General features: G+C 44.8%; 1 protein-coding gene across 1 annotated transcript; it reads left to right on the top strand.

Annotated features, from left to right (window-relative positions):
- Nucleotides 1-868: 868 nt before the first annotated feature.
- ankrd33ba (ankyrin repeat domain 33ba) lies at nucleotides 869-12,941 on the top strand. The gene is made up of 6 exons (XM_040167766.2): nucleotides 869-1,918; nucleotides 9,532-9,661; nucleotides 9,741-9,881; nucleotides 10,072-10,213; nucleotides 10,331-10,529; nucleotides 11,132-12,941. Exons 1-6 carry the CDS (start codon nucleotides 1,478-1,480, stop codon nucleotides 11,672-11,674), a joined length of 1,596 nt encoding a protein of 531 aa, XP_040023700.2. The 5' UTR covers nucleotides 869-1,477; the 3' UTR covers nucleotides 11,675-12,941.
- Nucleotides 12,942-13,568: the final 627 nt, after the last annotated feature.

Genomic DNA, 13,568 nt, shown 5'->3' with positions numbered 1-13,568 from the left:
ACTGGGACTGTTATGCACTTGGTTTTTCCACAGCAGCTGGTGTCAGCAAACTGATGTTATAATTACTGAAATACGGGGAACATATCTGTAAAGGACTCTGTTGCCTGCAAGCAGAACTTTTAGGAACTGCAGAAATCCCACAAAACTGTCACACATTTGTGATAATCTCTTATCATTTGACTTGGTATTATGTTTATCTTTGAATGGTAAAGGCAATGTATGTATGTATGTAAAAGACACCTTGGGTTGCATCGAAACAGCATGTAGGTGGAGTCTTAACCCTACTGGTGTAAACCTCTTAGCCCTGCAGCCTTATAGGACTGTAAGAACAAGGTCACCTCACTCACAGGTGAACCACAATAAACAGCACGTCCAACGAAGGAGCTGATGCCAACGGTGGGATCAATATCAACATGACAAATCATTTTAGTGACATGGTCGTCTTATTAAATTATTTTGGAATGATCATTTCAAAGTAAATAATGGACACTAAACCAATGCCTTTTCTTGTCTCTTATTTTAAAGTGATTATTTTTTTTCATTTTGGTAAAAAAAAAATCTCTGTTCAGTCCCTATACGGTGGCATCTCTACCAGCCCAGTAGATTATACAAAAGAAATCAGCATGAATTTCCTGTGAGATGTAACTGTTCATGTACACAGGTCCAACTCTCTCACTGAGCCAAGTAATCCTAATCTATGTCTCTATTATCTCAACTGGCCAGTGGTCAAGGAAAATACCACACTGTGGTCAAAAATGGAACACATTTGACAATATAATTGAAAAATGCTTGTCACTTAATTGTTACACAATCTTCTGAAATAAAGTGGTGACTTGTACATACTTTTTTCAACACCATAATAGCGGTTTACCTCTTGTGGATTTTTTATGAATAAGATGTAGAGTATCATCATTTCATACAGATTATGATCTTTCCCTAAAGCGTTTTATTTTACTTTTTTTTCCAATATCTCCTGAAAACACGAAAAAAAAAGACGCAGAAACAGCACATTTGGCAACATGCGTCGTAATGTAACTAACAGAAATAGAGAGGACGTATTTCGTGAGAACGTTCATGATTCACTGTCGGGATTAGGAATAATCTGGAGGGAGGGAGAGAGAGGTCTAATCGGATTATTGTGACTAACAGGCTGCTGTCTCTCCGCCCTACATGGGACGGCCGTGAAGCAGCACTCCACCAGTCTGCTGCTGCTCCACGTGCGCAAATCACCGACTCCCTCTAATTGCAACTCAACGTCGCTTCCTTTCGGGGGGGGGGGGGGATACTTTTTTTGTTGTTGTGACACTTCGTGGGGCGTTCAACTTCTCACTCGCGCAGAAGGCCCACTGTGGACTACGGGGTTTGTGTTATTAGGAGTGAGTTGTGGTCCGGAGAGACGGCCGCCGGTCCCATGCCAGCGCCCCGCGCGCCTGGCTGCACTCCGCCCCGAGGACGGTGCCCCGGGCTCGGGGGTTAGATGGTGCTGATCACGGACGACAGGGATGGAGGCGGCGTGTCGTCGCTGCGGGTTAAACAGCTCCACCAGCAGCACAAAGTCGGGGGAAACAGCACCCTGGTCCACCCGACGATCGTCGAGGAGCCGCCGTCCCGCCCCGACGACGAGGACTACCTGGGCTCGTGCGAGGAGGAGGACGAGGAAGAGGAGGACGAGGACGACGACGAGTCCGAGGAAGTTGACTTTGAGGACTTGCAGGACTGCCGGAGCATCGTGTCGGACGACTCCTTCTACCCGCCGGACGATGCGTTCGCGGACTCGGAGCGCACCCCGTCCCCGGAGAGCCCGGAGCCGCTGTCCCTCTTCCGGGCGTGCTGCTCCAACAACGCGTCCGTCGTGCGGCTGATGGTGCGGCGCGGCGTGAAGGAGGAGGAGGTCCACCGCAAGGACCGGAACAACAGGGTAAAGGCGTGCATGCCCGCTCGGGTCACTTTGGGTACAGGCTGACTCCACTCTGGAACCAGGCGCGCAGAAGGTGTTGTGGGTCTGTTATTTCGTGTGGAACTTTAACAACTTAAAACGTTCAAAAGAACCTCGGGTTCTTGGCGTGGGCCCCTGGGGCGCTGCATTGCGGCCTCTCTCAATGAAAACCTTCAAAAAGTATTAAAAGAGGTAACAACCACATGTAACAATACATTTAATTTAGCTGACGCTGTCATCCAAAGCGACTTACAAAAAGCACATTGAACTGACCCCTAAAAACTAAAAAGCTGCTATAGAGGTGTGTTTTTAGTTTATGGACCTTCGTCTGTCCTGATTTTAATGGGGAGTTTATTCCACCAAGTGGGAGCCGGACAGCAAACAGTCGCCATGCTGCTTAAAAGAGACGTGGGCCGAGCAGTTGGCTGAGAATGACACATTTAACTTTTTTATTGCTCTGGTTTCGCTCATTTTTATAAGCTCACACCTTCACCCCAAATGTTTTTCATACCTACGACGTATTTTCTGACAGGTCTGTGCATGTGTGTGTTGACTGACCTCAGTTTTGCAAGAGGGAGCAGCCTCAAGTTCTATAAAAACACAGAAGTCTCACGGTTTAACCGAACACACGGCCCTCTGTGTGCGTGAGTGTGTGTGGTCATGCATGTGTGTAGGAGTGTGTGTGCGCATTTCTTACTCTGTGTTTAGGAGCAAATCAAACTACTATGAAGACCGGAGACGCATCTTACAGCCATCGATTCCACAACCAGAAAGTAACACTCGTATCAACAGAATGTGTGCAAGAGTTGTACAATTTTGGGCCTCTTGACTACAAATTATACAAACACATTTTCACTAAAAACAATTCATCATAAAGAGTTACTGCTTATTGGGAAATGATCGGACATTCTGTGCAATTGAAGCATGTCTCTCTTAATGTGTATCGCTTCACTCCTGCCAAAGCGCTGCATCCCGGGGCAGAGAGACAAATCCATAAGGATGGAACGCCACACCAGTTTTCGTTCATCTGGACATTTTGTTAATAGTAATTGAATTAAATGGCAAAAGGCAATATGCCGCGAAGAGATCATTGGTCCCAAATCTCGTATTGTTGTGACTCAAGAGTAAATGTTTTCATTTCTTATAATTGTGTTCAGAAAAAGGAGTTGACAAAGCCCTTTTTGTCATGAGCAGCCCTTCCTTGTAGGCCTTCCCATGTGGAATATAACCGCACGGTTCTACGACCGACAACTAAAGCTAAGCAATAGAGAATTTGAGAGAATGTCCCGACTCATCTTGTGTTTGAATACTACTGAGCTTACATCACAGATCTGTGTCCCTAACCTTGGAGGTTACACCCATCTATCCTAGTCCTTTCTACAATGAGGTCATGGGAAGGAAGCGTCCTAATGACATCATTGGAATGCCAAGATCTCCCCTCTCCTCTGTGGGACACGCAAGACAGATTGGAGTAATTTGTTGGGCAGACCATGAACGCTTTGACATGGCTAGTGTGTGTGTGCGTGTGTGTCTGTGTGCGTGTGTGCGAGTGCGTTCACCATTTGCTTGGCGGTGCCCTGTGACCTCAGGGGTGTGCAGGAACCTGGACACAATGCAGTTCAGGCCACATCTGCATTAGAAACATGTGTTAGTATGAATGTGTTAAAGTCATTATTGCCTCTGCGTGTGTGTGTGTGTGTGTGTGTGTGTTCAACATCCTGACACAGATGTCCACATCCTAACAGAGCGGACAGCCTGACAGTGTGGTTTGAAGACAGAGGGGAGTCACAGGCCAGGCTGTCACTATTTCGCCTTTCCCTCATTGTTGGGGGGGTATTTTAGGGAGCGTAAAGGGTCTTGCGGCGCAGAAAAGGTCGTACACTTGCCTGGTTTAGCAGAAACTTGGTAAAACCCATCATTTGTTGCCTCGGTATTCTCTGGTAACCTGGTGGGGATTCTGTATTATTCATAAAGGAACTTCTGCAAAGTCAACGCTGGTTTCATTTATTTTTTTTCATTCGCTGGCCGAAGCCACAAATCTACTTTGCAGAACTTTTACTTTCCACCGAATGTATTTATTTATTATCATATACTATACTTTGACTCTATAGACTATGACTTTATTAGGACATTTCTATTACAAAAAAAAGAACAAAAATCCACATTGAATGCGCCGCAGCTTCATATTATTACTGACTATTTGACCTTTTATAGAACCTTACTGTAACTTGACATCGTATAGCTCATTTTCGCTTACTTTTTAATATTTTGTGTTGCACACACACTGTACAACTACTTTTTGGACATTACATGATATTGTGATTTCAAATGATTATTTTTATGTCATACTAAACAATGAATGTTAATTACATTTTTACCTTTCCAGTGACATTTTTACAGCATGCTATTCTATGACCTTTTATGACACCTTGGGATATTCTTACATTTCAATAACGTTTTATATCTCACAATACAATTACTCTGTAAAGGTTGAACATGGAGTCATTTTTATGGTTCTATTCCATATATAATATGACATTCATTAACACACTATGTTGCTCTGACTTTTCACTACATTTTTTCTGGCATACTTTAAAATGACTTTGTGTGAAATGTTGTTGAAAATGACATACTGGTATCTGTTTTACTACGAAAGAAACTGGCTCTTATCTACACTCACTATCTGCCAAAACTGCCGAAAGGTGTGAGAAATCAATGTAAGAAAAGAAAAAAATCCTTGGTTTTTAACCAACATATATCAATATGGTCATGATAAAAAGTTAATGAAACGTCAACAATACCTTCTGTGGACACCCGTGCATCATGGGAAGGATTAAGGATAAGACACGCATGGTAGAAATCTAGTCAGATAGCCTCAAACAACATTTAGTGAAACATGAGCCCCACATCACGCATCAGAAAAGACCAAAACAACAAATGTTTGATAATGTAACCTACTATCTATCTTCACTGAGCACTAAAAGCCTGCACTTTAGGTACATGCTCTATTGTAATTTGTAAATGAGTATAAAGTATAAACTTATGAGAACGCTTAAGCAAATTCATGTAAATAGTACATTCAATTATTTCCTCCATGGAAACTTCAATCCGGCCTTTGAATGCAATAAAAACCTACTTTCCACGGGCAAGTTTGCATGTTGAAACCCCGATTAACTGTAATTACAATCACAACATAATTTGCCCATCCTCAAAACACATGCTAATTATAGCAAGAAACTTCAGACCAGCCATTATGAATGTCCTGTTACGTGTATCAAATTTTACTTCTATTTGATTACGCCACAGTTTCTATATGCCGTTAGAATCAGAATCCCTTCAGCGGGTTCTCACTGCTGTGACGGGACGAAGCAGATGTGTTGGATGAAATTCACACCAACTATTGGCATTGGGTTAAAAAAAAAGATACATGCAAGTTAGTAAACACCAGGATTACCTCAGGAGTATGTTAACATATATATATCCACATATCAATATCATCAGGCACCTCTGACCTTGTTTAGGGCCGTGTCATGTTCTCCTGCTCACATGCAAACTCGATGAATATGCAAGCGCGGGTCCGCACGCGCACACACACACACACACAAACACATAATTCAATACATTTAAATGAGGTCACCCTGCCTAACTGTTATCACCCCCCCACTACCTCCCTCTTCTCTTTCTCTCTCTCTCACACACACACACACACACACACACACACACACACACACACACACACACACACACACTTCTCCGGTAGAACCCAATTAAACTTTCCAGATATCGTGGAATCCTTTAATGCAATGTGTATATGACAGGCGACCAACGACATCATCGGCCATCGGGGCGACAGGCAAGCAGACTAAATGGCAAACTGAGGACAAGAAAGCGAGAGAGAAAGCGAGAGAGAGAGAGAGGGAGAGAGAAATTTGGCACGGCAGACGGTACCGAGCATGATGCTGTGGATGAGTGGAAAAATCAAAGCGACAGTCGTACACATCTGATTTGATACAGCCATGCGGACGCTCGGCTGCAGACGGGACAGGGAGGCTATTGACAGGAACGTGGCCCAGTGAGTCTGCGTTAGTGCTTCTGCTGAGCGCGATTGAGGGCGGCCTACAGGGCATTTGCCCGCGCGTGTGCACGTCTTTGCACACAAATGTACAGATGTACTGTAAAACACCAGAAACTTGGTCCAGACACAGCGCTGGTCTGGATGACTTGAAGGAGGCATATTACCCACAGAGGAAGCTCAAAAACTCCTGGTTTCTCCAGCATGGAGGGCCAATCCGTGGCATCATATAGGTTTCTGTTTCTGTTTCGTGTTTGTGTGCTACAGTTTTCACAGGAAGGAATTTCCCTTTTATTTCAGGGCATGAAAAAGGAAGTTCATTGGACTTAAGGACAGAGCGGAAGGGCTAGCTGGAGTCCATCAATTCAACCGTTCTTTTCTAAAGAAGCCATTGATAGCACTGTTGATCCTATGAACCCTGTAGTAGGTATTGTGTCCGTAAGGAACTTTAAGGGTTACACGGGGTGTTGTGTCACACTCACTGGAGCCAATTACTACAGCACTCTCACATCCACTGTACATCCACAGTTACGTCTGCCTCCCTCCCTCCCCCCTCTCTCTCCCTCTTTGTCACTGACTGATACCACTAAGCCTTTCTATTCCTGGCACTGGATATTCCCCAGATTACATTGTGTGTGTGTGTATGTGTGTGTGTGTGTGTGCGCTCCTGTCTGTGTACATGTGTTTATATGAGCTAATAATAAGTTGACCAGAATCTGTGTGTCTGTATTCAGACAGTTTCAGAGCCTTGAAATTCACGTTTTACTTCAATTAAACTAAAAATCAATATTTGTCTTCGCTGGAATTTTAATCTAAGCAGAAGGACGGATCCTCCCGAGTGGTTGAATGTTGTAGAGCAGCTTGAGACGCTAATGATTTGATATCTGTGTGAAAAAAATAAAGCTGTGTCCACATTCATGTCCCATGTGAACGCCCTAAAAATAAAGAAATTGCTACCTACTTGTATTAGATCATAGTAATATTAATTCAGTATATTAATATTAATTCAGTATCAAGAGACTAAATATGACTTAACACCACGTGCCATTTGGTGCTTTAAACGTAACATATGCTACTTTATGCTTCGCTTTACAAGCTATTATAAAAGAAAATGTCAAGAAAAAGTGCACCATCATCAGAGAGACATTTTGGGGGTAAAATGAACTCAGTTTGTGAAAGCAGTGTAATGGAACAGAGGAGATTACAGTCAGGGAGGGCGTGTGTCGACGTCCGTCAGAATTAAAATCACCATAGCGGGCATCTCCGTTTGGCCTACGTACAAAATATCAAAAAAAATCCTCCCCCGAAGCCGCCGTAAATCAAAGTCTGCCGTTACATTTTTGTGAGTCTCACGCACACGCGCACACACACACACACGTGCACTGCGCACACACTCATCCATCCCTGGAAGCACCTCTCTTGGTGTTCCAGGGTTGTTGAGCTACCTGGTAGCGCTGTTATTTCCATCCCTTTTGGCCCTCACATTCAGACATCGAGTGGGTAATCTTGTGTAGCACATGATTGCTTTTCCCGATTAATGTGCACCTCTGCGATTGTGTGTGTGTGTGTGCGCGCATTTCATCAGGGCTCTTCTCTCAGAGCAGCCGCTGGCCAAGTGCCTTATAGTAGATGTAACACATATTGAAGACCGGGATGTGTTGTGCACAAAACTGGAGCTGAGTTGATTGTGTTTGTTTGGAGAAGAAAAAATAGGACGTTGCCAGACGACTGAGATTGCTGCAGACACGCCGCTAAAGTACAGCACAAGCGAGGCGGGAGGCTTGCCAGGAAAGAGTGTGCGTGTGTGAGAGATAGAGAGGGAGAGGGAGACACAGACCAGGTCAGCGTGCGTGTGTCTGTCCACATAAAGCTGTTCTGCAGCCAGTGTGAGTGAACTTCTTCTCCAGACAATCCCATCAGCTCCTCCTGCAGGACCTCTCTGCACCTCACCTGCAGCCGGGTGCAGTTTCAGGGTGAAGTTCAGCCTGAGGTTGATTTTTTGCATGAGACTTGTATAGTGTGGTAGTCTTATCTTTGTATGTCGTCTGCACACCTCCAGGCCGTCCCTCAACTAACCTCTCTGTCATTATTACATTTATTCAGTTCAGGGAGACGTAACTTTTGATCACATCCACGGCGGTTCAATGGAATAATTTAGGGGAGTAACGCCGTGTGCTCGTGCCAAGAGGTGCAAAGCGTCAAGTGCGTTTTATGAGGTGCCCTTATGAAGGGAACAGCATGTCACGGAAGAAATATCAAATGTGGAACATATTGTAAGAACTCATCGAAACATTATAATACTTTGAACTGATTCCCTCAGTCTGAACTCTGTTTATGAGAAAGGTTTGATGTTCACAGCATCCGGCTGGGATGGAAAAATTGCCTTATTTTTTTACTCACCATGCCTGTCTCAAACAATTTAAACTAAAAGAACAGAGGACTGTACTTTCACGATTCTTTCATGTTATATAGGGTATTACGTACCGTGATGATGATTTTATTTTCTTTATTTTGGCATGTCAAACAATACATTCGTTTTGATAAGCCATTAAACCTGGCAACGTTCATTCAGGACTGGAAATAAAAGGTTAATGAAGACGCCGACGCTATTTCTGGCACCTTTTTCCGAATAAATTAATATTTGTCTTGTCGCTTGTTGACCTTTCCAGCATACTCAGGTCTAATAAAGCACCAATTAAAAGGCCCTGTAGGTTCTTCTAGCTTGACAGGATATTGTGAACAACAAATCGGATCTTTCACTGTTGGTAATGACTATCTGGTATCAAACGGTTTTGTCAGTACATGTTTTTACTACTTCCATAGTAGTACATTTCAATGTAGCACATTATCTTTCTGCCTGTGATGGAACAAAAGACGTTGAGTGACAAAAGATATCAAGATCCTCCAAGTTCTAATTCATTTTCAGAGAGACACTCATTGCCATCACCTAAATCCTATCATTTATCTGCCTTTTTGTACATTTTGGCTTTCTGCATTACCCTCTCAGCATGTCCACCTGTGCTGCGAGTGAAAGTAAAAGATTTGTCTTTCATAAATCTTTCACACACACCATGTTCACGATATGTCAACTGAGAACTCAGTGTTCCTAATTTCCGCGTGCTGCTTTCCCCCCCCCGCCAACCCGCCTCTGGTGGTAAACCTGTACATCTTGGCGAGTGAAGTGTGCACCTTTCAGTTTTCCAGGACCGCCGGAAACTTACACTCGCAGACTAACATTTACACACACGTCCGCGCACATAAAAAAGGGGTTCTTATTCCGGCATCAATCGCACGAAAGTACACAACGTGTCAGCTTGTTTTTCCACTTAGTTCAACACGGTTCTCTTTGTTCCCCACTTGGTGGTGTCCAAATGGGCTTTACTGATGACCAGAAATGTCCCGAACACATAAATATAAGAAAAGAGACGCTTCAGCCAGGAGGAGGGCTCTCTGCAGATGATCACTACTTCTTTCTGATATTGTTGCATGTTAAACTTTCAACTCCTCTGGTTTTTTGTCTCAGATAGGGCTGTTGGTCGCGTGCTACCAAGGTTACGTGGACGTCGTCATAGCGTTGTCTCAGTGTCCGTATCTGGATGTCAACTGGCAGGACAGCGAGGGAAACACGGCTCTCATCACTGCTGCTCAAGCAGGTAACACACACTGACCCACAAACACACACGTACGCGGTATGACTTACGGTAACAACCGTCCGTCCCTCTTTCCTTCAAGGCCACATAACCATCACCAACTACCTGCTCAACTACTACTCCGGGTTGGACATCGAGAGGAGAAACTGCCACGGCTTCACCGCCCTGATGAAGGCCGCCATGCAGGGCAGGGTGGAGTGTGTGCGCTCGCTCATGATGGCGGGTGAGGAAAACGTGTCCGACTCACTCGTGCACACGTATTGCCTGTTCTGTGAGGGTTGTATGACGAGTGCGTTGTCACGCGCACACAGGTGACAGATCGCAGCATCGTATCTTTGATCTGTATGTTTCTGTATGCGCCTGTTGCTACATTCTTCACATATTTCAACCTCGTTGTGTTGCGTCACCACCAGGAGCCGCCATGAATGCCAGGGACTCGGGCCGCAACTTCACCGCCAGGGAGTGGGCCTTCTTTACGGGCCGCTATGAGACTGCCTGGGTGATGACGCGCCTGATGGAACGGCCCTGCCCGCACCAGTGCTCTGAAACATACAGGTGAACTTGCAGGAGCTCTCGCTTGAAACTTGTTCAGATTGGATTTATAGAAAGAGGGATGATGAGGGTCAGTGCTAAAGGGGCCTTGTGAGTGACATTCGCATTTTGTTCTCCCAGTCCAGAGTGGCCCCCACTGGCATCACTGGCGGCCAAAGCCCAGGAGCCGCGCGGGTGCCTGAAGCGTCTGTCCGACGCCGTGCGGAACGTCTTCAACATCTCGAATGTCACCAACCCCGAGGATCAAGGCGTTATTGACCACATGGTTTCCATAACGACGGCCATGAGGTGCCCGGTGGTTGCTGTGGCATGTCATACAGTGAGTAATTAGGCTCTAGGTCACGTTTACCCTTTGTTATCCGGGGACTCATTCATCAGCATTAAACAGTATCCCGCCAGATCCATCAACCCCAAACCCCACGTGTCCACCAATGTCCCGCCCACTCCCAACAGTTTGAAGCCACTCTCCTCTGTATCATTCCAATCCAAGCCAACCATTCTTGTAAAATGTGGAAATTGCCTTCCACAGACTAATAATTGTGTGTTTTTGTATCAGTGCGTAAATTACTTATCTTATTGTTCTCATCGAGTAGTATAATAAATAAATAAACAAATGATAATACTTTAGAAATGACGATATTGAAGGAGAAATCTGTCGCTAATTTATCTTTGCTTTTGATCATCAAATTATCCGCTTCTTCATGGAATTTGCACATAATAATTAAAGCCTATAATTAACGTTGGTCTTATCTGATAAGCGGGTTATTCATGCAAGATTACCAGTTCTACAATTCTGCAAATAAGAAGGGAAACTGATCACTGCATTTTGTTAGTAAAAAAAACCCAATTATCACTACCATTGCTACTGCAGTGTTACAAATATTGATATAATAAAATCAGGGTCCGTTGCTCTTGTTCCAGGTGTGTCCAGACAGCCCCCCGAGTGTGGGCAAGCGGCGTTACGCGGTCCCGGAGATCATCCGCCAGCAGCGCGCCAAGGAGCTGCGCTCCATCAACCCCGACAGGGTGGACAGCCACCTCAAGCTCTTCCAGAACTCCCGGGTCACACTGGTGGCCAAGAACACGGTGGACCGCCGGGCCAGCCTCCAGGCCCAGGGCGCGCCGCCTCGCCACCGGAGCTCCAGCCTCAGCGCGGCGACTCATAACGAGGCCCTGGAGCTGCGGCGGACCAGCCTGCTGCCCTTGCACATGGTGCTGAGGAGGAGCAGCGTCAGGCCAGGGTTCAGCATCCCCAAGGTGCGGGTCTCCAAGGCCCCCACGCCCACGTACCACCCAGAGAAGATGCGGCGGAGGAGCAGCGCCAAGGACGGAGGGGGGCACCTGTTGCAAATACCAAAGTGGCGGTACAAGGAGCTCAAAGAGGAACGGAGGAAAGCTGAGGAGGCAGAGAGAAGGAGGCTGGAGGTTCTAACCAAGAAAAAACTTGCTGCTGATGGGAAATAATACTGCCATGAACACCTCAGCTTCAGAGATGTGGCTTTGATATTTCTCGGCTTGATAGGAATAATCAGATGTGTTTTCTAAAAGGAGAATAAAAGACTGAAGGCTACAAAGGGGGATGCAAGTTGGCGGCATCACATGCACAATGCTCAGCGTCCTTCATGATGTCAACCAGTGATTAACCGGGGGATTTTATACTTGAAATGATTTGAATTAACTTATTTTTTTGATATTTATTACTTTTCGATGGATGGCCTAGTCTATATTTTATAACGCTTTTGGTGTTCAATACAGCAGTGCTTTTACAGTGAGTTCAACTGTAACCACAGCAGAAATAAGTTAATATTTCTGCCTGTTATAGTCTTGAAATGATGCACGGGAGAAAACCCACCGGTGTGTCATGTTGAAAAAGCTTTAATAGCAATATTCTAGATGCTTCTGGTTCTGCTTTGTAATGACTAACCCATGAATGTAATTTACATATAAACTTTCTATTTTAGCTTTGAATGCTTTTTGATGAGAAACTTTATTTTTTATTAATTTTCACTTACAAACAGCTACGTTTTCTAGTCTTAACTCTCGAGACCAACACTGAAATGTGAAGCACTGTTACAATCTCAAATGTTTACATTGCAAAACCCCAAATCGTTGTGCTGAAAACAACCCCTGCTCTTACATTTGTTGTGTGCTGGGTACAGTGATGCTTTATTACACTAATCAAACCCCTCCAACATGTTCGTGTGGAAAGCTTTATTTTTATAAATAAATTAAGCAATATAGGCATGTGTTTGATCTGCTGGCAACAGCAGAAGGGTGAACCGAGGTGACATTATATGTAGGATTGAAGTGATAATCCCGAACATATGGACCCTCTGATAAAACCAGTCGACACATTATAGACCGAGTGGCCGGCTCCCTGTTTTAACATTCGAACAGGGAAAAAATAATGGCTGAGAGTTTAAAAAACACACTGAACCGCAAGGAGAGCATTGATAATGTCAGAGCGCAATTTCACGGTCGTAACTCCTCGTGGCCATCGCAGCAGTAAGTGCCATCCACAAGTGTGTCTAATTAACATGGTGATGAGTGGCTATGGGGTTACAAAATAATTTCATCTAAACCCGACAAACTGACCAGACTACAGATATTTGGCATCAACATGAGAGAACGTTTCATATGAAAACGGCGTCGTGCTGGCAGTGCACAACCACGGGCAACAATGTCTTCTGCTGGCAGTTTGTTACGCGGCCATGAATAAAAAATACATTCATTCATCGGTTTGTGTTTTGTTATTTCGACCTTTAGATGCATCATGCGTTTACCTTTATTACATGAAATTGGATTCTTCATGTGTTTGTCTGCACACTAGTGTTGTGTGTGTGTGTGTGTGTGTGTGTGTGTATGTGTGTGTGTGTGTGTGTGGGGGGCGGAGACACAAAACCTATTAGACCTGAATGCATCAGGTAATATTTAGGTCATGGTTGATGCTCAAACAGCTGTTGGCTTATATCGTAACCTGAGATTATGAGGCGCCAAAGGCTTGGTCAGCGATTCCCCTCCTCCCACCCTCTGACCCACATCCCTCGCAGCCATTCGGCAATGACCAAACAGACCGAACAGGACTGACATTGGGGCACCGATTATGTAATGCCTAAGATGCAACGGCCTGGGATTCAGGCAGGACGGCCTCATCCGAGATCAGCACTGGATGCCTCCGTTAATGCTTTGAATTAGGGGGAAACTCTTAGTTGAAGCCCTCTGCTGGTTGATTGTAGTAAAACACTTTGGTGGAAGAGATTGACTCTACAACAAGCTGCATCGACATACAAGCGTATCAATTATATTATTATTTAAACAATTATATCGTAATATCACAACGGATTGTTCTTACTTCTTT

The sequence above is a fragment of the Gasterosteus aculeatus genome, chromosome 21 (genome assembly GCF_964276395.1).
Source record: "Gasterosteus aculeatus chromosome 21, fGasAcu3.hap1.1, whole genome shotgun sequence".
In the NCBI taxonomy this organism is placed as follows: Eukaryota; Metazoa; Chordata; class Actinopteri; order Perciformes; family Gasterosteidae; genus Gasterosteus; species Gasterosteus aculeatus.
This window is presented reverse-complemented; position numbering and strand designations above follow the sequence as displayed.